Raw genomic sequence first — 21,666 nt, 5'->3', positions numbered from 1 at the left:
GAAATATTCACATATTGTACTCTGCATAAAAGGAAAAGACTTTACAATGTCGCTTTTCAATTTATTGCTAAGCAACAAATAGGTACAACGGTGTGTAATTTATATTTCATATTGTGCACTTAACTATGCATAATTAGGACTTAAAACATGTAAATTACTTAAATTGCATATAATAGTTCTTCTGGCCTTTAAGAAAGTGTCCTCTAACTATCCTTTAGAGGAAAAGAGCATAACTACATAGGGGAGTACTTGTATAGGGGGTGACCTAGAAAAACCCTTTGACTACTGAGACTATGGGGAAACGGATGCAGTAGACAGAGATATGACATTGATCCATCACTGTGACAGATCAAACAAAATAAACCCTTTTCTGGAGGTGAGGGTGGGTCACTACTGTAAAGGACAGCGCAAACATGGTCAATAAATCATTGACATTTCTATTGAATTTCCTCGGTGTTATTTGAACCCGCATTCGCTTCTAGACTGCAGGGTGACATATGTGTTTCAATATCAGGGATTTCTTTACACAAACAGGGTTGAATGCCAAGAAGACGTCACCTCTGAATAAGAGGTATAGCAGTGAGTCCATATTGTCAGGGTATAGCCGTCAGACGTGTTTTACAATATTTGTATTGAAGTATCTGTATTTGCACTTCATTTGATGGCAGTAATTGCAATCCAGCTATATGGTATGTTCAATGGAGCCATTAATGGGAAGATATATCTTCACCTTATTAATAATAATAATTACAATAATAATAATTTTTATTTGTATTCCGCCAACATATTTCGCAGCACTTTGCATTTTAGTATTAACATATGTATAAGTTACTCTCTTGCTTTTCCAAATGCTCTAGATGCAATCACATACAATCCTCTAATATGGGTGATGTAATACTTACTAACCCGTGTATATTGTGCATTTGTCTTGCTAAGGATATGATTACAAATACTGATAGTTTTTATGCAAATTGGAATATTCAACATGTGGGTGTTTGGTCATTGGTTCTTGTTATACATACACAAAAAACTAAACTATAATCCATATAACGATCAAAGCAGCTCCCTAGCCACCTATACTGGGGTTATCCATTGAATTACCAATTGTGTGTTTTTTAATGAATTATTCAATAAAATTGTTATTGTTATATAGCTTTACGGACTCTTGGTTCTCCCTTTTTTATATATATATATTTTTGAGTTGCTATGCTGATAGGCAATTGACTTTCTGATCGATATGCAAATCTGAAATTATATAGGAATGGACAGAAATTTGACAATCAGTGGTGTGGGCGGGGTTATACATAGCCCAGCATTCAGAGAACTGCTAGATCTAGAGCAGATATAACTGTGATTTTACCAAAATGACAGAAAGCAGCTCTGTAAGTGACACATCACTGGAATCAGAGTTTCTGCTCCTACATTATGCCGCTCAGATGGTATAGCAAAATCCTGATGACATATTCCCTTTAAAGGGAACCAGTCATCAGGATTTTATACCCTAAACTAATACCATGTATGTACAGAGGCTTTCAGGCTGATTCAATCCTTACCTTGCTTGTAGAAAGCTTTTTTGACTACTACTTTTAAATTATATGTTCATGAGCTGCAATTGTAGCGGTTGTGATAAAGAACTTGCATCACTTCAAAAGCTCTTCCTCCTTATTCCCTGCCTGCCCCTGTCTCTGACTTACAGGTTACTCTTATTTCAGTGACCTGCTTTTCCTATTGAGATCTCTTGCCAGTGTCGTCAGTGCCTGCGGCAGTGCATGCAAAGTAAGGCCCTCATGATGCCACGAGACCCAATGAGTGGATCTAAACATACCCCCCCAGGCACTGACTACGAGATGAGAGAGATCTTGGTAGCTAAAGCAGGTCACTGAAATGAGAGTGACCTGTAAGTCAGAGACAGAGGGGCAGGCAGGGAATAGGTAAGCAGTACAGGAGAACTGTAAGTGCATTGTACCATCCCACTGCACTTGCGGCTCATTAGCATACAATTTGAGTTTCTCTAAAATGTGAAAATGATTTTCTATATGTGAGTTAAAGGGAATCTGTCAGCAGGTTTTTGCTATGTAACCTGAAGACTGCAGGAGATAGAGGCTGAGACACAGAGTTGAATGATGTGTCATTTATAACCATGTGTGGTGGTGTTTACTTACATGATGGTTTTATCACTTGTGATTAGCATTGCTGGACTACACTAGTCCGACCATGCCCCCTTCTGTGACAGGCAGCTCATTGTTAATAGCCATTGTATATAGAGAGTCTGGAGTGGGTGGGGTTAGCTTTCTCAGCTCTGCTGCACTCTACATCTAAACCCTGATTGTCTCAGAACAGCTGCACCTAGTAATCGAAATAATACATCGTTGGAATCATGGTCTCTTTTCCTACATTATGCTGTTCTCGGAAGAGGTAGCCAAAACCTTCTGACAAATTCCCTTTAAGGATGTAATCTGCTTTAAAGCATATTTACAAACATAGTATTAGTTTGGGGTATAAAATTATTATAACATATTCCCTGTAAAAGGGATTTGGCTAAAATGACTAGATTTACATACAGGTAAGAGAGAGCCATATTTCAGGAATACAGCAGTGCCAGCACAATACAAAACCAAGGCCAGATTCGGGAGCACAGGGACATTTACACAAAATATTAAATTATATATTCATATTAAGTAACTGGTCCTTTTTAAAGGGAATCTGTCAGTAGGATCAACCCTCCTAATCCGTCTATATGGACATGTAGGTCATAGGAAGCTGAATAAAATGATACCTTGATATCTGCGATCCGATGTCTTATTCCAGAGAAATCCACATATGACTTTTTTTCAGCAGTCTATATATAACCTGTATATATATATTCATTGTTTGTTTAGATAGGTCAAATATTGTGACAGATACCCTTTCAAGTTATAAAATTGGCATGATACCAATTCAATACAATCTTGCACCATTCAATAAAAAACATATACTGTAACCAGAGGTCAGAGGCATCTGTCACACCAATCCAGGATATTAAAGGTAACATATTTGGTCTTTTAACTTTGGAGCCTATGGGTGATGGTTTTGCTTGTTGTTTCCATGAAGTTGATATTGGAATTTTGTTGGCGGCAGAAGTTTTACACATTTTATAGGCATAGCTCCAGTGTAATAACATCATCCATTGGTTTTAACTCCCATTGGCAAACAATGCCCCATGCTGCTATGATTCTTGTATTTTATCATTCTGATGCGGTAAATAGGGAATTATTCTGGAAGATATCCTAGCCATCTTTAAGCAACTTCTTTACTTGTGTTTGAAATGCAGGATGAATATAAACCAGAAAAGGCATTGTCCGAAGACGATCTAAAAAACGCAGTAAGTGTACATCATGCTCTGGCCTCAAAGGCAACAGACTACGAGAAGAGGCCCAACGTCCTCAAGCTTAAAACTGCAGACTGGAGAGTTTTTCTTTTCCAAGCACAGTAAGTGTGTTATTGTTCGGATACAATGTAACAAATCAAGTATGCATTTGCCGTTTCTTTTATGTAGTGCTGTGAAATAGCACCGTAAAAGACAAAATTAAAATGTTTCTTAGAATTGTGTGACTTTAATATTTTCGATCAGACTATGAGAAATCTTGAAAAAAAAAATAGTTATATACAGTAAGTAAAATATGTAAAGGAGCATTAAACCAAGAAATGAATAATGAAGACAAGTTTGTCCTCACATGGTTGGTCGATATGCAGAATTTTATGCATGAACTAGAGGCTTGCCAGGACATAAGCCATGCCATTCTCCAGCTCGCTGTTGCATTAGCCATATTTTGGTGAAAATTTGGGGCAGTCAGACTTAAAAAAAATGCTAAAAGGCAGAATATATAACATAATATTAAAGTAACAAACTTTTGTTGCTCCAGCACTGCTTCTTCAGTGGTCTACTTGCGATTGAAAGTTATGATGTCCGATCTTCAGTCCGTTCTTCACCTGCTGATGCCAGGTTACTGAATTTGGCGTTCTACACTAACTAGCCCCTGCAGATGAGGTACACCATGTACACCATTCTGCTTTAAGGTGTTGCGATATGGGCTTGCTGTGTTTTTGCCACGCGTTTTTGCCTTTGATAAAATCACAACCTTTTACAGTACCAGCAAAGTGAATGAGATTTTGAACCATCAAAGAGTTTTTTCAAACTTGCACCATGTCGATTCTTTCCCCGTTTTTCACAACACATAAAAAATGGACATATTTTACATAGCGTTTTTCCTGCCAACACTCTGGTTTTTGCTGCAGCCAAATATGCTGCAAATACTCAACATGTGCACATACTAATAGGCTGTGTTCACATGAAGCGTTTTTGCAGTGTTCTTTTATGCATTTTACAGTACCAGCTAAAGCTTTAACCCCTTCACATTAAACTTACGTCAAGTCGATCATGCGGACACAGGAGCAGTGCCCACAGGATCGCTGCCAGGAGCTCGGCTTAAGTGAAAGCTGAGTCCCGGCTTTCACCGCCAGGAGCGATGCCCACACCACCCTGAGCCATTTAACCCCCTAAATGCTGTGATAACTTGCAATCGCAGCATTTAGAAGGCTGTGAGAGGGAGGGGCTCCCTCTCCCTTCAGATTGGCACCCGTGCGACATCATCACAAGGGCCCGATCATTGCTAAGTCATCATGACGACCTCCGTGTATGCCAGGTTCGGTGACCTGTTTAGACCATTATAGTAGCTTCTGTCAGTGCAGCAGTGACAGCTATAATGCATTGCAATGCATTATACCAGCCATCAAACTAATAAAAGTTAAAGTCCCATAGAGGGACTAAGTAAAAAAAAAAATGTAAGAATATTTTTTTCAAAATATCACGATAAATGAAAAAAAAATATTGTACCAATAAATTTGTAGATTTATGAAACAAAAGAAAATACACATATTTGATATCGCTGCTTCTGGAATGACCCAATCTATAAGAGTGTCACACTATTTAACCCCTTCAGTGAACACCGTAAAAAAGAAAATAATAAAATTTTGGGGTAAAAACTATACTTTTTCATCATACTGCCAAAAAAAGATGGAATAAAACCTGATCAAAAAGTCGAACGTAAATAAAAATGGTGTAGCTAAAAATGTCACCTTGTCCCGCAGAAAACAAGCCGCCATACACCTCCGTCAGCAGAGAAATAAAAAAGCTATAGCTCTCAGAATATAGCGATGCAAAAACAATTCTTTTTTCTGTAAAATAGTTTTTGTGTAAAAGCGCCAAAACATAAAAAAATGATATAAATGTGGTATGTCTGTAATCATACGCTCCACAAGGAGAATCATTACCTCTTAGACCTCCTTGATTAGCTGACAGTTTAGACCAGCAGTATTGTCACGTCTTTGGCCTGGACTGTGTTCTCCGATGCTGCAGGAATGCAGGGCACTGACTGGCACTGGATCAAGCAATCCAGCCAGCTTCAGAGCAACATTTACAAGCTCTTTTCAGAAAGTACTGTGATAGATGCGTTTTACGAATCTGGCCACTACTGTTATAGACTGTCGACAAGCAGTAAACAATAGAATAAAAAAAAAATCCTCCATTTATGATGATTTTTAATATCAATAAATTGCAAACAGGAGTTTGCAATCTTAACCATGATAGGATTAACTCTTTAATGCGGCTTTCTTTCCATGAAGAGTCACTGCAGAAGGATATGCCTTTCCACATGGTCCGTCACATTCTTGGCTTGCTCATTCCAATCTTTGTGTCTTGAACCAATTTGTTTCTTTAGGTTAGTGACAAGGATGTAGTATGTTTATCTAATAATTGAAGCACTGACGGATGGTTAAACACTCTTTTAATCATATATTCCACTCTAGCTTTCTTGATCAGAATAAAACCTAACCATTTACGAGTCCAGAGATTTGTAATTTATCGGAATTATAAATCTAATGAGAGACTAGTGCTGTCTAGGCTGTTTCTTACATGGACACGGGAATTGACGGATTAAATTTAAGCTATATATGTAATTTACAGTGTCCATTTTAGGACATGATCAGATATCAAAATCAAACATCAGAATGATGTCAGTTTTAGGCTAAATACCCTGTCTGACAAGTGATTCTGACAAGTGATCCTGACAAGTGATTCTGACAAGTGACTTTTACAATTGTAATGATAATTTAAAAAAAAAGCCACTGTTCGCTGATGGGACTTGAACCCAAAATTCTGTGTCTAGAAGCCAGTGCACTAACCACTGAGCTATTAGCTTAGTTGAAGAAACCTAGAAGTTCTATTTGGTTATATGATTTTCAGTGTGACTTTCTTCAAACATCAGAATCAGAATCACAATGACTTTTTGTCACCCTGAGTATTTTCATGGTTGATCTCATAAGACAAAAAAAAGCTGCCAGTTACTATCACTTGACTGGATAGCTCAATGGTAAGGCATTAGCCTCTGAAACTACGGTGTCACAGTTCATATCCCAATAGAAATATATATTTTTTTTTTTTAATTATGCCTGTTTAGCACACAAACTACAGGGGTGTTTTACTTTTAATATCTGACATTTTGATTGTCATCGTGACGTTTAAAGAGTTTCAGACACTCTGTCTATTTGCATGGTAAATTACATAGCCAAAGTAAATTGGGAGGCACTAATTTACTACATATCTATTTCTAAGTGACTGTAAATTTGCATAATTTCTTAAAGAGGTCTAATGATAAAATTTCTTTATTGTCAATTTTTCTTTCCATCCACCCAAGAACTGACTGCAAACTCCCAATTTACTTTTGCTATGTAATTATTATTATATATCACTACCTAAATAATCAAATAATGAACCTACAGTTTAATGGTAAGGAATCTGTGTCACATAGTTTTGGTTTGAAAGGATAATAATAATAGTAATAATAATAATTATAATATTACCACAAAAAAATGGGAAAACTTTTTGATTCGAGTATAAGCCTAGGGTGGAAATTCAGCAGCTACTGGTAAATTTACCCATCCTGGTAAGCATGGCCCCCTCATCCCCAATCCTGGTTTGCATGGCCCCCTCATCCCCAATCCTGGTATGCATGGCCCCCTCATCCCCAATCCTGGTATGCATGACCCCCTCATCCCCAATCCTATTATGCATGGCCCCCTCATCTCCAATCCTGGTATACATGGCCCCCTCATCCCCAATCTTGGTATGCATGGCCCCCTTATTCCTAATCCTGGTATGCATGCCCCCTCATCCCCAATCCTGGTAAGCATTGCCCATTCATCCCCAATATTGGTATGCATCGCCCCCTCATCCCCAATCCTGATATACATGACCTCCTCATCCCCAATCCTGGTATGCATGGCACCCTTATCCCCAATCCTGGTATGCATGGACCCCTCATCCCCAATCCTGGTATGCATGGCCCCCTCATCTCCAATCCTGGTATGCATGGCCCCCTTATCCCCAATCCTGGTATGCATGGCCCCCTCATCCCCATTCTTGGTGTGCATGCCCCCCTTATTCCCAATCCTGGTATGCATGGCACCCTCATCCCCAATCCTGGTATGCATGGCACCCTCATCCCCAATCCTGGTATGCATGGCCTTCTCATACCAATCCTGGTATGCATGGCCCCCCTATCCTGGTATGCATGGCCCTCTCATCCCCAATCCTTGTATGCATGGCCCCCTCATCCCCAATCCTGGTATGCATGCATGGCCCCCCTATCCTGGTATGCATGGCCCCCCATCACTGTACACATGAAAAAAATAAACACTTCTACTCACCTTCCTCCCCTCTGCTCCAGCGCTGTGTCCTGTTCTGCCAGCAGCTCGCCTCAGCATCTGAGCAGCGCATGACGTCACTGACATGTGTCCTCAGGCGCTGAGGTGAGCTGCAGGGATATTCACTCCTCTCCACGCCGAGACGATGGCCATGGAGAGGAGTGAATATTAATTTTCTTTAATAATGTGCACTGTCAGCAGCGGTCGCAGCAGGAAGCCGGCGGCTGCGATTGACAGTGTGCGCTATTAAGGAGAATGAATATTCACTCCTCTCCACTCCCATGGGAGTGACTATTCATTCTCTTTAGAAGCGGGCACACATGGTAGCTCCAGCAGCCGGCTACTGCCTGTGCACTGCTCCTCCGCCGCCGCAACACCATCCTCCACAGCCGGAATATACTATAATATAAGTATATACTCAAGTATAAGCCAAGGGGGGCTTTTTCAGCATTAAAAATGTGTTGAAAAAGTTGGCTTATACATGAATGTATATGGTAATCTGATAGCAGCATGATGTAGGGACAGAGACCCTGATTCCAGTGATGTATGACTTAGTTTATTGGGTGTAGCAGTTGTGATAGAATCACAGTTTTCTCTACTGTAGATCTAACAGATTTTGGAATGTTGAGTCCTGTATAATCCCGCCCACACCCCTGATTAGAAGCTTTCTGTGTACAATATATACACTGCTCAAAAAAATAAAGGGAACACTTAAACAACACAATGTAACACTTCTGTGAAATCTACCTGTCCAGTTATGAAGCAACACTGATTGTGAATCAATTTCTCCTGCTGTTGTGCAAATGGAACAAACAGCGGGTAGAAATGATAGGCAATTAGCAAGATACCCCCTATAAAGGAGTGGTTCTGCAGGTGGTGACCACAGACCATTTCTCTGTTCTCATCCTTTTTGGCTGTTTTGGTCACTTTATTCTTTTGCCATTGCTCTCACCCCTAGAGGTACAGTAGCATGAGGCGGTGTCTACAGTACAACCCACAGAAGTTGCTCTGGTAGTGCAGTTCATTCAGGGTGGCACATCAGTGCGAGCTGTGGCAAGAAGAGTAGCTGTGTCTGTCAGTACAGTGTCCAGAGCATGGAGCAGATACCAGGAGATGTGGAAGGAGCCATAGGAGGGCAACAACCCAGCAGCAGGACCATTACCTCCTCCTTTGTGCAAGAAGGAACAGGAGGAGCACTGCCAGAGCCCTGCAAAACGACCCCCAGCAGGCCACAAATGTGCATGTGTCTGCACAAACGGTTAGAAACCGACTCCATGAGGGTGGTATGAGGGCCCGACGTCCACAGATGGGGGTTGTGCTCACAACCCAACACCGTGCAGGACGCTTGGCATTTGCCACAGAACACCAGGATTGGCAGTGCTCTTCACAGATGAAAGCAGGTCCACACTGAGCACATGTGACAGACGTGACAGAGTCTGGAGACGCCGTGGAGAGCGATCTGCCTGCAACATTCTTCAGCATGACCGGTTTGGCAGTGGGTCAGTAATGGTGTGGGGTGGCATTTCTTTGGAGGGCCGCACAGCCCTCCATGTGCTTGCCAAAGGTAGCCTGACTGCCATTAGGTACTGAGATGAGATCCTCAGACCCCTTGTGAGACCATATGCTGGTGCGGTTGGCCCTGGGTTCCTCCTAATGCAGGACAATGCCAGACCTCATGTGGCTGGAGTGTGTCAGCAGTTCCTGCAAGATGAAGGCATTGAAGATATGGATTGGCCCGCCTGTTCCCCAGACCTGAATCCGATTGAGCACATCTGGGACATCATGTCTCGCTCCATCCACCAACGTCACGTTGCACCATAGACTGTCCAGGAGTTGGCGGATGCTTTAGTCCAGGTCTGGGAGGAGATCCCACAGGAGACCATCCGCAATCTCATCAGGAGCATGCCCAGGCGTTGTAGGGAGGTCATACAGGCACGTGGAGGTCACACACAATACTGAGCCTCATTTTGACTTGTTTTAAGGACATTACATCAAAGTTGGATCAGCCTGTAGTGTGTTTTTCCACTTTAATTTTGGGGGTGACTCCAAATCCAGGCCTCCATTGGTTAATAAATTTGATTTCCATTGATGATTTTTGTGTGATTTTGTTGTCCGCACATTCAACTTTGTGCAGAACAAAGTATTCAATGAGAATATTTCATTCATTCAGATCTAGGATGTGTTATTTCAGTGTTCCCTTTATTTTTTTGAGCAGCGTATATAGACCAAAAGCTGCTAATCAGTGCAGAAGGTGTGGTTTGATGCTGTTTCTGGAAAGAAGCAGCCATATTTTTCTAATCCTGGCCAAGCCCATAAGAACAGTATTTCACTTTGTGTATTTATTTTTTTAGTTTATTTATTTATTTTACTCACTTTTTTAGCGCTTTATACACATTATCATTACTGTCCCCATTGGGGCTCACAATTTAGATTCCCTATCAGTATGTCATTGGCGTGTGGGAGGAAACCGGAGAACCCAGAGGAAACCCACACAAACACGGGGAGAACATACAAACTCCTTGCAGATGTCCTTGGTGGGATTTGAACCCAGGACCCCAGCAAAGCAACAGTGCTACCCACTGAGCCACCGTGCTGCTTTGTTAATAGGATGTCCTAATTGCCACAGTCAGCTACTACTTTATTTAAATGGACTCCTACAAAAACGCTATTTAACTGCAGATATAGTGGTAATTTGCAGGTAAATTGTGTTTAATCATGTTTGGCTGTGTAACTGGAACAACAGCCATACAGGGATGTCAACCTGTAATACACAGAGGGCCAAACTTAAAAACTTGGAAAAAGTCACGGTCCAACCTTGATATTTGTTAGAAAAATGTCTATAATTGAGGACGTTTTTCCTTATCATCAAATACAATTATCAACCTTGTCATATGGTAACAAACTTAAAGGGGTCGTCCGACCAATATATGGAGCGAGGCCGCGCCCTCTAGTTGGCCATGCCCACTGACTGGCCGCTTCACTAGACAGGGCGCGGTGTATGGAGCGAGGCCAAGCCCACTGGCCGGGAGTATGTATAACTCATACATATCCTCCGGTCCCAGGTCTCATACCGGCGAATCCCTGCAGCGCACAGTGCCTGCGCTGGGGGGATCCATAAGTCTGCAGTCACAGACTTATATCTGTAGGTAAATAGCATTTTTTTTTAGTTGACAGGTTCTCTTTACATGTAGTGTAATACATCATCTTAAAATTATACATCATTGTGCATACAGTGGTGATTAAAAATTTGTGACTCCTTCAGAATTTTTTATATTTCTGCATATACTTGACCTAACCGGCATTAGATTTTCACACAAGTCCTAAAATTAGATAAAGAGAAGCAAATCAAACAAATGTATTAGACTTTTTCATTTTTTAAATGATCAAATATCACATGACTATGAATGGCAAAAGTATGTGAACCTTTGGTGTCAGTACATGGTGTGATAACTGCATACAAATTGTTGATTAGTTAGCACAATGGTTTGGAGGAATTTTAACCTATTCCTCACTACAACAAAAAGTTCAGCTCTGTTATGTTGGGGAGTCTTCTCCCATGAACTGCTCGCTTCAGGTCCTTCCACAACATTTCTCTAGAATTAAGGTGAGTCCTTTGACTTGGCTATTCCAAAAGTTTTAAGGAACATGTCATTCGATTCATTTTGCTCGAACCATAGGTAACATGAATCAGAGTCTGGCAGCGCAATTACAGCCAAACACTGCAGCATTTCGGAAAAAAAACGTAGTTTGAAATTCTCTCCAGAGACTATAGGGAGAGATATGACTAGTCTGAAAACATTCCCAGACAGTTTCTCTGCATCCTGGTCCAGTTGAATGACAGATCTCTCCCTTGTGTCTACATAGGAAAAGACCTGTCTATTAACTGAAGTCAGTAAGCTTTTCAAACAATGCTTTCTCTAAAACTCAGCAGTGTTTCAAAGTAAAGCACACTTGACTGCAAACGTAGTTCGGGCAGCATAAATGTAATGACAGGTTCTTTCTTTAACCATTCTTTTGTAGAATGCCTTGTGTGGTTTAGCTCATTGTCTTGCTGCATGACTCGCGTTATCTTGAGATTCAGCACAGATTGATGTCCTGACATTTTCTATCACAATTTGCTGATAAAATTAAGAATTTATTGTCCATTCAATAATGTTAAGATGTCCTGGCCCAGATGCAGCTAAGCAGGCACAAACCATGATACTACCACAACTGTGTTTCAAAGATGGAATAAGATTTTTATGGAGTAATGCAGTATTTTTCTTTTTCTAAACATAATACTTAAACCAAAAAGCTCTATTTTGGTCTCATCCACCCATGAAGCATTGTTCCAATAGCCTTTTGGCTTGTCCAATTGATCTTTAGCAAACTAAAGATGGACTGCAATATTCTTTTTGGAGAACAGTTGATTTCTCCTTGCAATCCTGCCATTCACACTTCAGTGTACATTAGCTAATGTGAGAGTGGCCTTTAGTTGCTTAGAGGTTACCTTGGGGTCCTTTATGACCTCATGAACTATTATTATATGCCGTGCTCTTGGAGTCATCTTTGTTGGTCAGCCACTTCTGGAGAGGGTAATAAGGAGCCTGAATCTCCTTCATTTGTACACAGCCTGTCTGACACTGAATCTCTAGAGCCCTAACACTTCAGACTTATCCAGTCTGATGAGCATCAACAACTCTTCTTTTGAGGGTCATCAGAAATTTCCTTTGCTCATACAACGATACACTTCTGCAAATATGTGTTGTGAAGATCAGACGTTGATAGATCTCTGTTGTTTAAATAAAACAAGTCGCCCACTCGCACAATTGTCATCCCTTTGATTCACAAACTCTAATTTCACTTTCAAATTTTCTGCTAATTCATATAGTTTCATATACTTTTACCATGTAATATTAGATCATTTTCCTCAATAAAAAAATGACAAAGTCTAATATTTTTGACTCATTTGATCGATTTGGTTATCTTTGAACAAGCACTCCCAAGAATTTTTTTTTTACTCCCTAAACCTGTCTAAATGTGTATCTAAGTGCAATAAAACACTTGCCGAACACTGTCCTTCCCATTTTCCAGTGCCGTTCCTTTCCTTTTCTTTCTTACTCGTGTGACATTCTGACTTACCGTATCATACTGGGGTTTATGTAAGTCTACAGAATATCAGAATGAGGCTCTATAGTTGGGTTGGTGTCAAAGCAGTAACCACATGGGCAACATCTCTAACAATTTCAGGGTATAAAGGAATTGCCTCGTGCACAGTCAGTTTTGATGAACGACTGAACACTTCTACTTCTTTGAGAGCAAGTAAAAAATTTTTTAATTCCACAATTGACCCTTTTCCAGCACATTTCTTCAAGTTAGAATCAATTTTAGGGGTTATGGCAGCAATAGCCAGTTTCCTCACTTTGCTAATCAGAGTTGCAGCATGTCCCTCTTGCAGACTATCTCTTATTGCCAGCTGCAGCTTGTGCACAACACAGTGCATGTGATGAATAGGAGAGAGGTGTGAAGCAGCTTTAACAAGATCCTCTAATTGTAAAGAATCATTTTGCTGTTCTTCTGTAGTAATATCTGTTTGTCTCTCCGTTATGGGAACAGGACTGTGACCTTCCATCTCAAACATACTGAATCTGAAATGTTCTTCTAGCTGCTGTTCACCTTCATTATTCTCATGCATCAGTTTAATTGTACTTATCATGTTTGAAGCACTATCAGTTATAATAGCAAGAACTTGTTCTTTTTTGTTCTTAATCCTGCTTTCCTGTTCACTCCAGCAGTTCTGAGATGAGTGCAGGCATTCATTCCCTGTGTGTTTTTTTCCCCTTTATCTGTAGAGGAGGAGCTTCACTACTTGTCATGTACATAAACTGCAGCAGATTCATCTCAGTTAAAAGTCTAGACACTTAGATCAGGAATAGGGCAGACATTTATAGGACATTTCATAACTTTCGCAAATTCTTATGAAAAAATATTCCCTACAAACTGCATTGAACTACTGTACCCAATTTATTATATATTTTAGGAGTCGGTCCATTTTATACCAAAATGGACTCCGACTTCACAGCCCTGGTTTACACTATGAGGGAGCTGTTCTCAAACTTAAAGGGTTTGTCTACTGATTGATTTTCAGGAGCACACCACTCCCCTGTCTACCTGTGCACTCCTGAATACAGTTCAGACCAGCGGCATTGTCTCACAGCTTGCATGAACTGTGTGCTCTCTGATGCTACGGGCAGACACTGCTTTGCCTGTGTGGCATCAAAGGATTGCAGTTGAACTGGAGCTTGCTGGATCCAGCAATCTGGCCAGCTTCAGACCAGAGCTTACAAGTGCTATAGAAAAGAGCTTAAAAGAGCTGTGCTCCTTGCCTAGGAGACTAGCCAACACTGACAACCTGGAGTGATACCCTAGACAATGAGAGGTACACTTTTTACATGCACATAGAAGTTTTCCCCATTAAATAACCATATACATTGCTAGTCCAGTATATCCTAGCTCCTGGAATGGTTGAAAGTATTGTTCTTTATTATGTTCATCTCAAGGTGACCTCAATATTTATTACAGGTAAATCAGTGACTTTTAAAATTAGTGCTGTAGAAAAATGACTGCATAGCAAATTGTAGAAATCAAAATACTAGTGATCGGTTCTTGTATGATGACTGCACACAGTGCTAATGCATTTTTCTCTTATAGGAGCACAGAAGAGATGGAATCGTGGATAAATAAAATTAATTGTGTGGCTGCAGTGTTTTCTGCTCCACCGTTCCCAGCTGCTATAGGATCCCAGAAGAAATTTAGCCGCCCGTTACTGCCTGCTACCACTACCAAGCTGTCTAAGGTTTGTGATTCAACCTGTGCCTTTGGCACAGATTGCTATGTGATAATGACATGCTCAGCTTTAATTAATCATTGAAAATTCTTCACTTAGAAAGTTATTTCAAGCCTGATTCGTTTTCTTCCCACATCTAAAGACATTTAGGAAAGAACTACACTTTCAGTCTTTAATGCTCATGCACTACTAATTCAGGACAATTTAGGGAAAATATTTTTTCTACGTATTTACTTTCTAGATTGTTCAGTAGTATCAATCTATTAACAAATACAGGATATACTAAAAAATGTCATTTTTTAATCTATTTTAATCATTGTTTTAAGTTTGTTCTTTGATATACATTACATGAACAAAAGTATTGGGACATCTAAACATTTCACCGTCAGTTGCTTTTATGACATCAAATTCTAACTCCATGGGTATTAATATAGAGTTTCCCTCCACCACTCTTCTATCAGCTTCCTATATTCTTGGAAGGCTTTCTATAAGATTTTGGAGGTGTCTGTGTGCAGTTTTTGACCATTCATCTAGAAGAGCATTAGTGAGGTCAGATACTGATATTAGATGAGAGTGCCTTACTGAAAATTTCTGTTTTAGTTCATCCCAAAGGTGATTGATGAGGTCAGGGCACGGGGCCATTCAGTCAGGTTTTTACACTGCTAACTCATCCAACCATGTCTTTATGGACCTTGCTTTGAGTACTGGGTCACAGTCATGCTGGAACAGAAAAGGGCCGTCCCCAAACTTCCCGCAACGTTGGAAACTTACAATTGTCTAAAATATCTTAGTATGCTGGAGCGTTAAGATTTCTATTCACTGAAACTATCCAACAAAGACAACTTATGAAAACAAACCCCATAGTATTAGCCCTCTTCCACCAAACTTTACAGTTGACACAGTACAGTCAGGTAGGTAACGTTCTCCTGTCCTTCGACACACCCAGACTCGTCCATCAGGTAGCCAGGCTGAGATGCATGATTTATCACGCCACAGAACATACAGGTTTTGGCTATTGAATCTGGAGATTATCACTAGAGGGCTAGTTGTCTCGTGCCATGTGGCCCTCCTGCTCTGTATATCTCTGCCCAAACCACTGATTAGCAGCTTTCTGCAAGTGTACAGAGTACATAGAAAACTGCCAATTAGTGCTGTGGGCGAAGTTATACAGAGCTCAGCATTCATAGATCTGCAGCAGATAAAACAGTAATTTTACCAAAACTACACCATGCAGTCCAGTACGTGTTACATCACTGGATTCAGCGTCTCTGTCCCTATATCATGCTGCTCTCAGTTTACATAGTAAAAACCATGGTGATTGATTCCCTCTAAGGATGCAGACGTTTTGTTACTTTTGCATTCCAAATTCCATGACTTTTTTTGTTTATTTTGCCATCAATATAGCCATATGAGGACTTGTTTTTTTCCTGAGATGAGTTCTTTATAATTGACAACATTTTGGTGTGCAGATGTAGCAATGGTGAATCTATTTGTATAGAATGGTCACTGTAAATTTTGGATTAGGGCAGTTGAGCTATGCAAATGGCATTCTGCCACTCGGTGTGTATAGCACGCTGCGTTTATCTTGCCCATTGCTAAACTGTACATGTAATATACTGAATAGTAGGGGACGATTAACTTGATTCCTAAAACCTTTGCGATTTTATTATTTTGTGCTTCCATTGCAATTTTATTTATCTTTTATAAGTTGCCACATTTTATGCAAATCCACAATATAATATTGTACCTGCGTGTTGAATGTGACAGGTTCGCTTTAAGTTCTCTAGCACCAGAAAACTCTGAAAATGAAATGAGAGTTTGCTAAATTGCTTTTTACATCAGTGAAATGTGACCTAAAGCATTAAAATAACAGTGAGATCATCTCATTTCAGGATGAACAGCTGAAATCACATGAAACAAAACTCAAACAAATCTCCACTGAGCTGGCTGAGCATCGCTCATACCCACCTGACAAGAAGGTAAAGGCCAAGGAAATAGATGAATACAAGATGAAAGATCATTACCTGGAGTTTGAGGTATGTACTTTATTAAAACAAAGTTCTGCAATATCCCCCTATAGATTAAAATTCTCGGGCGGACGTGACTGGGTCCGTGTGTAGCTCCATGCACTCATCCACATCGTGCACGTGTGCAGAAGATCTCTGCCATTAAAAATAGCACCGTCTAGTCTGCAAATTGGATGAGACTTGTGCATGCTGCAGTTGTTTTTCTGGAAAATCATTTATGTGCTCTTGCACATAGACTAACATTGGCCAGGGTGCTTTCTGCGTGCAGTCTATCGCGTTGACTGCAAGTACATTTGTGACAACATAGCCTTTGTTGTCTTATTTTTGCAGAAGCTACACTATTTTATTAGATGCGATCTTTAAAAGAAGTCCATCACCCCCAAAGTGCATTTTAAATGGGCTATGCTGTGCTGTAGGGGACTTAGCCCCTTTAACAACCGTATATGTATTATACCTGTTATTGAGACTGTGCCTGAGAAAATAACTTTTAATTCATATGGAAGCTTCAGTGCACCCTTGGTGTGGCCAAAAGCTTGGTGCATCGTTACGCCCCCTCATTTGCATATTGGGACTCTTTCTCCGCTTCTGATTGACTGTGCTTGCTTCCCAGAGCAAGCAACGTTTCAATGCTGCCAGCATGGCTACGGCCTCAAGTGCATGCAGTGGCCAGGCATGTTCTCATCTCGGTCTCCTTCTGATGACTCTCGAGGCATTTGAGTGTGTATTATTGTAGCGAGCGGCGTCAGAAGAAAGAAAGAAGGCAGGGAGTAAAACTTACTCTACCACCACATGCGCGCGTGGCCGCACACTTGCTGACAACATTCACACAGTGCTTGCTCTGAGAAATAAGCACTAGCAATCAAAAGTGAGAGAAGGGCCCCAATATGCAAATGAGGAGGCGTAACGGTGCACGGAAGCCTCCTCATTTGCATATGAATTAAGCGTTATTTTCTCATGCACTGTACCAGTAACAGGTACAATGCTAGTATGGTTGTTATACCCTTACAGCACTGTATAGCCATTTAAAATGCATTTTGGGGGTGACGGACTCTTTCACAATAGTTTCTTAATCTCTTGTTTTGTAAAGGCTACTCTTTTATGTAAGGTCATTTTTCTACTCTTCTACGTCCACTGATGCAGGGAATGATTCCATTAGTATGTACAGTATATAGTAAGAAATTAATGCTGTTGTGGTTACCAAATACCTGCAGATGTTAAGCCCCCCATATACTATATATAGCTAACGGCCAATCATTTGGTGGGACAGCTATCTCGGCCGACTCTCCCTTACACAGACCTCCTGTGTTCTCTATGAGAGAGCCGCTGCCAAGACATATCTGGTGGCGGCCTATCTCGGGGAGAAAAAAAGGATTTGCTGGATTCTTATCTCTCTCAATAATAATGGGACCCCTATACAAGTTAGACTGCGGCTGAACCTGTTAGTATTGACCGGTTCACCCGACATTAGTCTAATATGTATGGGGGGCTAAAAACAAACCTTATTGCAATGATGCACTTTGCGTAGCATGAGTTCTCATTCACTTTGTATTGGAGTGCCTTGGTATGCAACTTTTGTAGGAATGTTGTTTTGCACCAAATGGATATACTGTACAGACAGACGTTCATTAGGCACATAGCAGATCTATAACTGTAGATTCAATGTAAAAGCCATAGCATCTCTCCTTCATTGTCCAATATTCATGCATCTTTTTTTAGGACTACAAGTGTAGAATATGTCTCTTTAATAAAAAAAAAGTGCCAAATAGTATCTATTTAACATAGATAAGTAATAATGATTTCTACAGATGCTCTGTCTGACTATATGATGTATTCTGGTTGTTAATGAAAGCCTAATTAGTGAAATACTTGGTGTGAATATATCTATTCATGTTCCATGATAATTTAATTAGAATATAAATAAATTCTGTCTAAATGATCTGTCAATGTATTATTCATGCTATTCATGATGTGACAAACATCAGCGTTCATGTTAGCGGATTGTAGATTTGTAGGTGTGTGCATGTGTGTAATGTACCGTATATGTTGTATGCACATTGATATAAAGTATGTCTCCTTGTGTGCATTTATAGTAATTAAAAAGTAAGGGCTTTATATATATATATATATATATATATATATATATATATATATACATGTATACAGTACAGACCAAAAGTTTGGACACACCTTCTCATTTAAAGATTTTTCTGTATTTTCATGACTATGAAAATTGTACATCCACATTGAAGGCATCAAAACTATGAATTAACACATGTGGAATTATATACTTAACAAAAAAGTGTGAAACAACTGAAAATATGTCTTATATTCTAGGTTCTTCAAAGTAGCCACCTTTTGCTTTGATGACTGCTTTGCACACTCTTGGCATTCTCTTGATGAGCTTCAAGAGGTAGTCACCAGAAATGGTCTTCCAACAATCTTGAAGGAGTTCCCAGAGATGCTTAGCACTTGTTGGCCCTTTTGCCTTCACTCTGCGGTCCAGCTCACCCCAAACCATCTCGATTGGGTTCAGGTCTGGTGACTGTGGAGGCCAGGTCATCTGGCGTAGCACCCCATCACTCTCCTTCTTGGTCAAATAGCCCTTACACAGCCTGGAGGTGTGCTTGGGGTCATTGTCCTGTTGAAAAATAAATGATGGTCCAACTAAACGCAAACCGGATGGAATAGCATGCCGCTGCAAGATGCTGTGGTAGCCATGCTGGTTCAGTATGCCTTCAATTTTGAATAAATCCCCAACAGTGTCACCAGCAAAGCACCCCCACACCATCACACCTCCTCCTCCATGCTTCACGGTGGGAACCAGGCATGTAGAGTCCATTCGTTCACCTTTTCTGCATCGCACAAAGACACGGTGGTTGGAACCAAAGATCTTAAATTTGGACTCATCAGACCAAAGCACAGATTTCCATTGGTCTAATGTCAATTCCTTGTGTTCTTTAGCCCAAACAAGTCTCTTCTGCTTGTTGCTTGTCCTTAGCAGTGGTTTCCTAGCAGCTATTTTACCATGAAGGCCTGCTGCACAAAGTCTCCTCTTAACAGTTGTTGTAGAGATGTGTCTGCTGCTAGAACTCTGTGTGGCATTGACCTGGTCTCTAATCTGAGCTGCTGTTAACCTGCGATTTCTGAGGCTGGTGACTCGGATAAACTTATCCTCAGAAGCAGAGGTGACTCTTGGTCTTCTTTTCCTGGGGCGGTCCTCATGTGAACCAGTTTCTTTGTAGCGCTTGATGGTTTTTGCAACTGCACTTGGGGACACTTTCAAAGTTTTCCCAATTTTTCGGGCTGACTGACCTTCATTTCTTAAAGTAATGATGGCCACTCGTTTTTCTTTACTTAGCTGCTTTTTTCTTGCCATAATACAAATTCTAACAGTCTATTCAGTAGGACTATCAGCTGTGTATCCACCTGACTTCTGCACAACACAACTGATGGTCCCAACCCCATTTATAAGGCAAGAAATCCCACTTATTAAACCTGACAGGGCACACCTGTGAAGTGAAAACCCTTTCCGGTGACTACCTCTTGAAGCTCATCAAGAGAATGCCAAGAGTGTGCAAAGCAGTCATCAGAGCAAAAGGTGGCTACAGTGAAGAACCTAGAATATAAGACATATTTTCAGTTGTTTCACACTTTTTTGTTAAGTATATAATTCCACATGTGTTAATTCATAGTTTTGATGCCTTCAGTGTGAATGTACAATTTTCAAAGTCATGAAAATACAGAAAAATCTTTAAATGAGAAGGTGTGTCCAAACTTTTGGTCTGTACTATATATATATATATATATATATATATATATGTATATATATATATATATACATATATATATATACATTCAACCTTTATATATATATAAAAAACCTGTGTATGAGTGTGTAAACAATTTGAAAAAGGAGGAAATAATCAACATGTAGATGGTAATATGTGAGTCACACACTTGAGGTCCTCACTTTATTCAGAAGAGCAGGCAGCAACAAGTGGTTTTGTTGTTTTTTTCCCATTTTTTCCTGTTGAGATAGCATTCTCACCCCTTTGTTCATGCTGAGATACAGCAGCTAAGCAAGCATGTAACTATGCTGTTGCTAAGGCATCCAGCACTTCAGAATTCATCTTTACAGCATTTACTGATTTACAAATGTTAACCTGTTCTCATGTTTTATGGGGTTTTTTCTGCATGGAATGAAATAAGTTAGACACTAGCATTATGGCTTCTGTTTTCAATGGATACTATTCATTATTTGGGATGATGCTCTCCTGAATCGCTTGTACACACATTAGTTCCTGATTTATTGCTCTGTGCAAATCTGATCATTGATAGAACGACAAACAATAATTCACCCATTTGTCATTAATCTAATCTTTGATGTGTAGCAAACCCTCACCATAATTTCAAATTGTAATAGGACCGAAATTGTAATAGGATCAAAGAATTTGTCAGAAAACTCACATAAAAAGACTCTCAGTAGTCACAAAATTTTTGTGCAATGCGTTTCATAAGACTTTTTGCGACTTTTTTCACGCCAATTTGAAGTAGCTCCACCAAAATTGGTAGATGTGTGGAGAAGCCGGGGTGTGGCTACGCCTGTCAGTCAGTCAGGAAAAAAGGTTGGCATTGCTTACTCCACAAATTTTACGCCAGTCCTGACTAGAGTATCCAATCTGGAGAGGTAGATGGAGGCCACTGAGAAGCTGAGCCAAATTGATTAAGTGGCTTGTGCCTCTTATGGTACAGTCATGGCTAAAAGTGTTGGCACCCTTGAAATTGTTCTAGAAAATGAAGTATTTCTCCCTGAAAATTATTGAATTTGCACATATTTTGTTATACACATGTTTATTTCCTTTATGTGTATTGGAACAATACAAAACAACAGAGGAAAAAAGGCTAATTGAACATAATTTCACACAAAATCCCAAAAATAGGCCGGTCAAAATTTTTGGCACCTTTCCAAAAATGTGCGTAAACAACTTTGTTTCAAGCATGTGATGCTCGTTTAAACTCAACTGTGGCAAGTAACATGTGTGGGCAATATGAAAATCACACCTGAAACCAGAT

General features: G+C 40.1%; 1 protein-coding gene across 6 annotated transcripts in view; it reads left to right on the top strand.

Moving 5' to 3' along the window:
- The window catches only part of PSD3 (pleckstrin and Sec7 domain containing 3), a 902,747-nt gene that overhangs the window by 855,560 nt on the left and 25,521 nt on the right, over window positions 1-21,666 (top strand). For all 6 annotated transcript variants that reach the window (XM_073636968.1, XM_073636969.1, XM_073636970.1 and 3 more), the window contains 3 exons: window positions 3,311-3,468; window positions 14,431-14,575; window positions 16,459-16,602. In XM_073636968.1, coding sequence (XP_073493069.1) covers window positions 3,311-3,468; window positions 14,431-14,575; window positions 16,459-16,602 — 447 coding nt within the window. The remainder of the gene's footprint in view (window positions 1-3,310; window positions 3,469-14,430; window positions 14,576-16,458; window positions 16,603-21,666) is intronic.

Source organism: Phyllobates terribilis, unplaced genomic scaffold, assembly GCF_046119375.1.
Source record: "Phyllobates terribilis strain yellow unplaced genomic scaffold, ASM4611937v1 Scaffold_1__5_contigs__length_1240528914, whole genome shotgun sequence".
NCBI lineage: Eukaryota > Metazoa > Chordata > Amphibia > Anura > Dendrobatidae > Phyllobates > Phyllobates terribilis.
The sequence above is the reverse complement of the archived record's forward strand: the minus strand, read 5'-3'. Positions and strand labels throughout refer to the sequence as shown.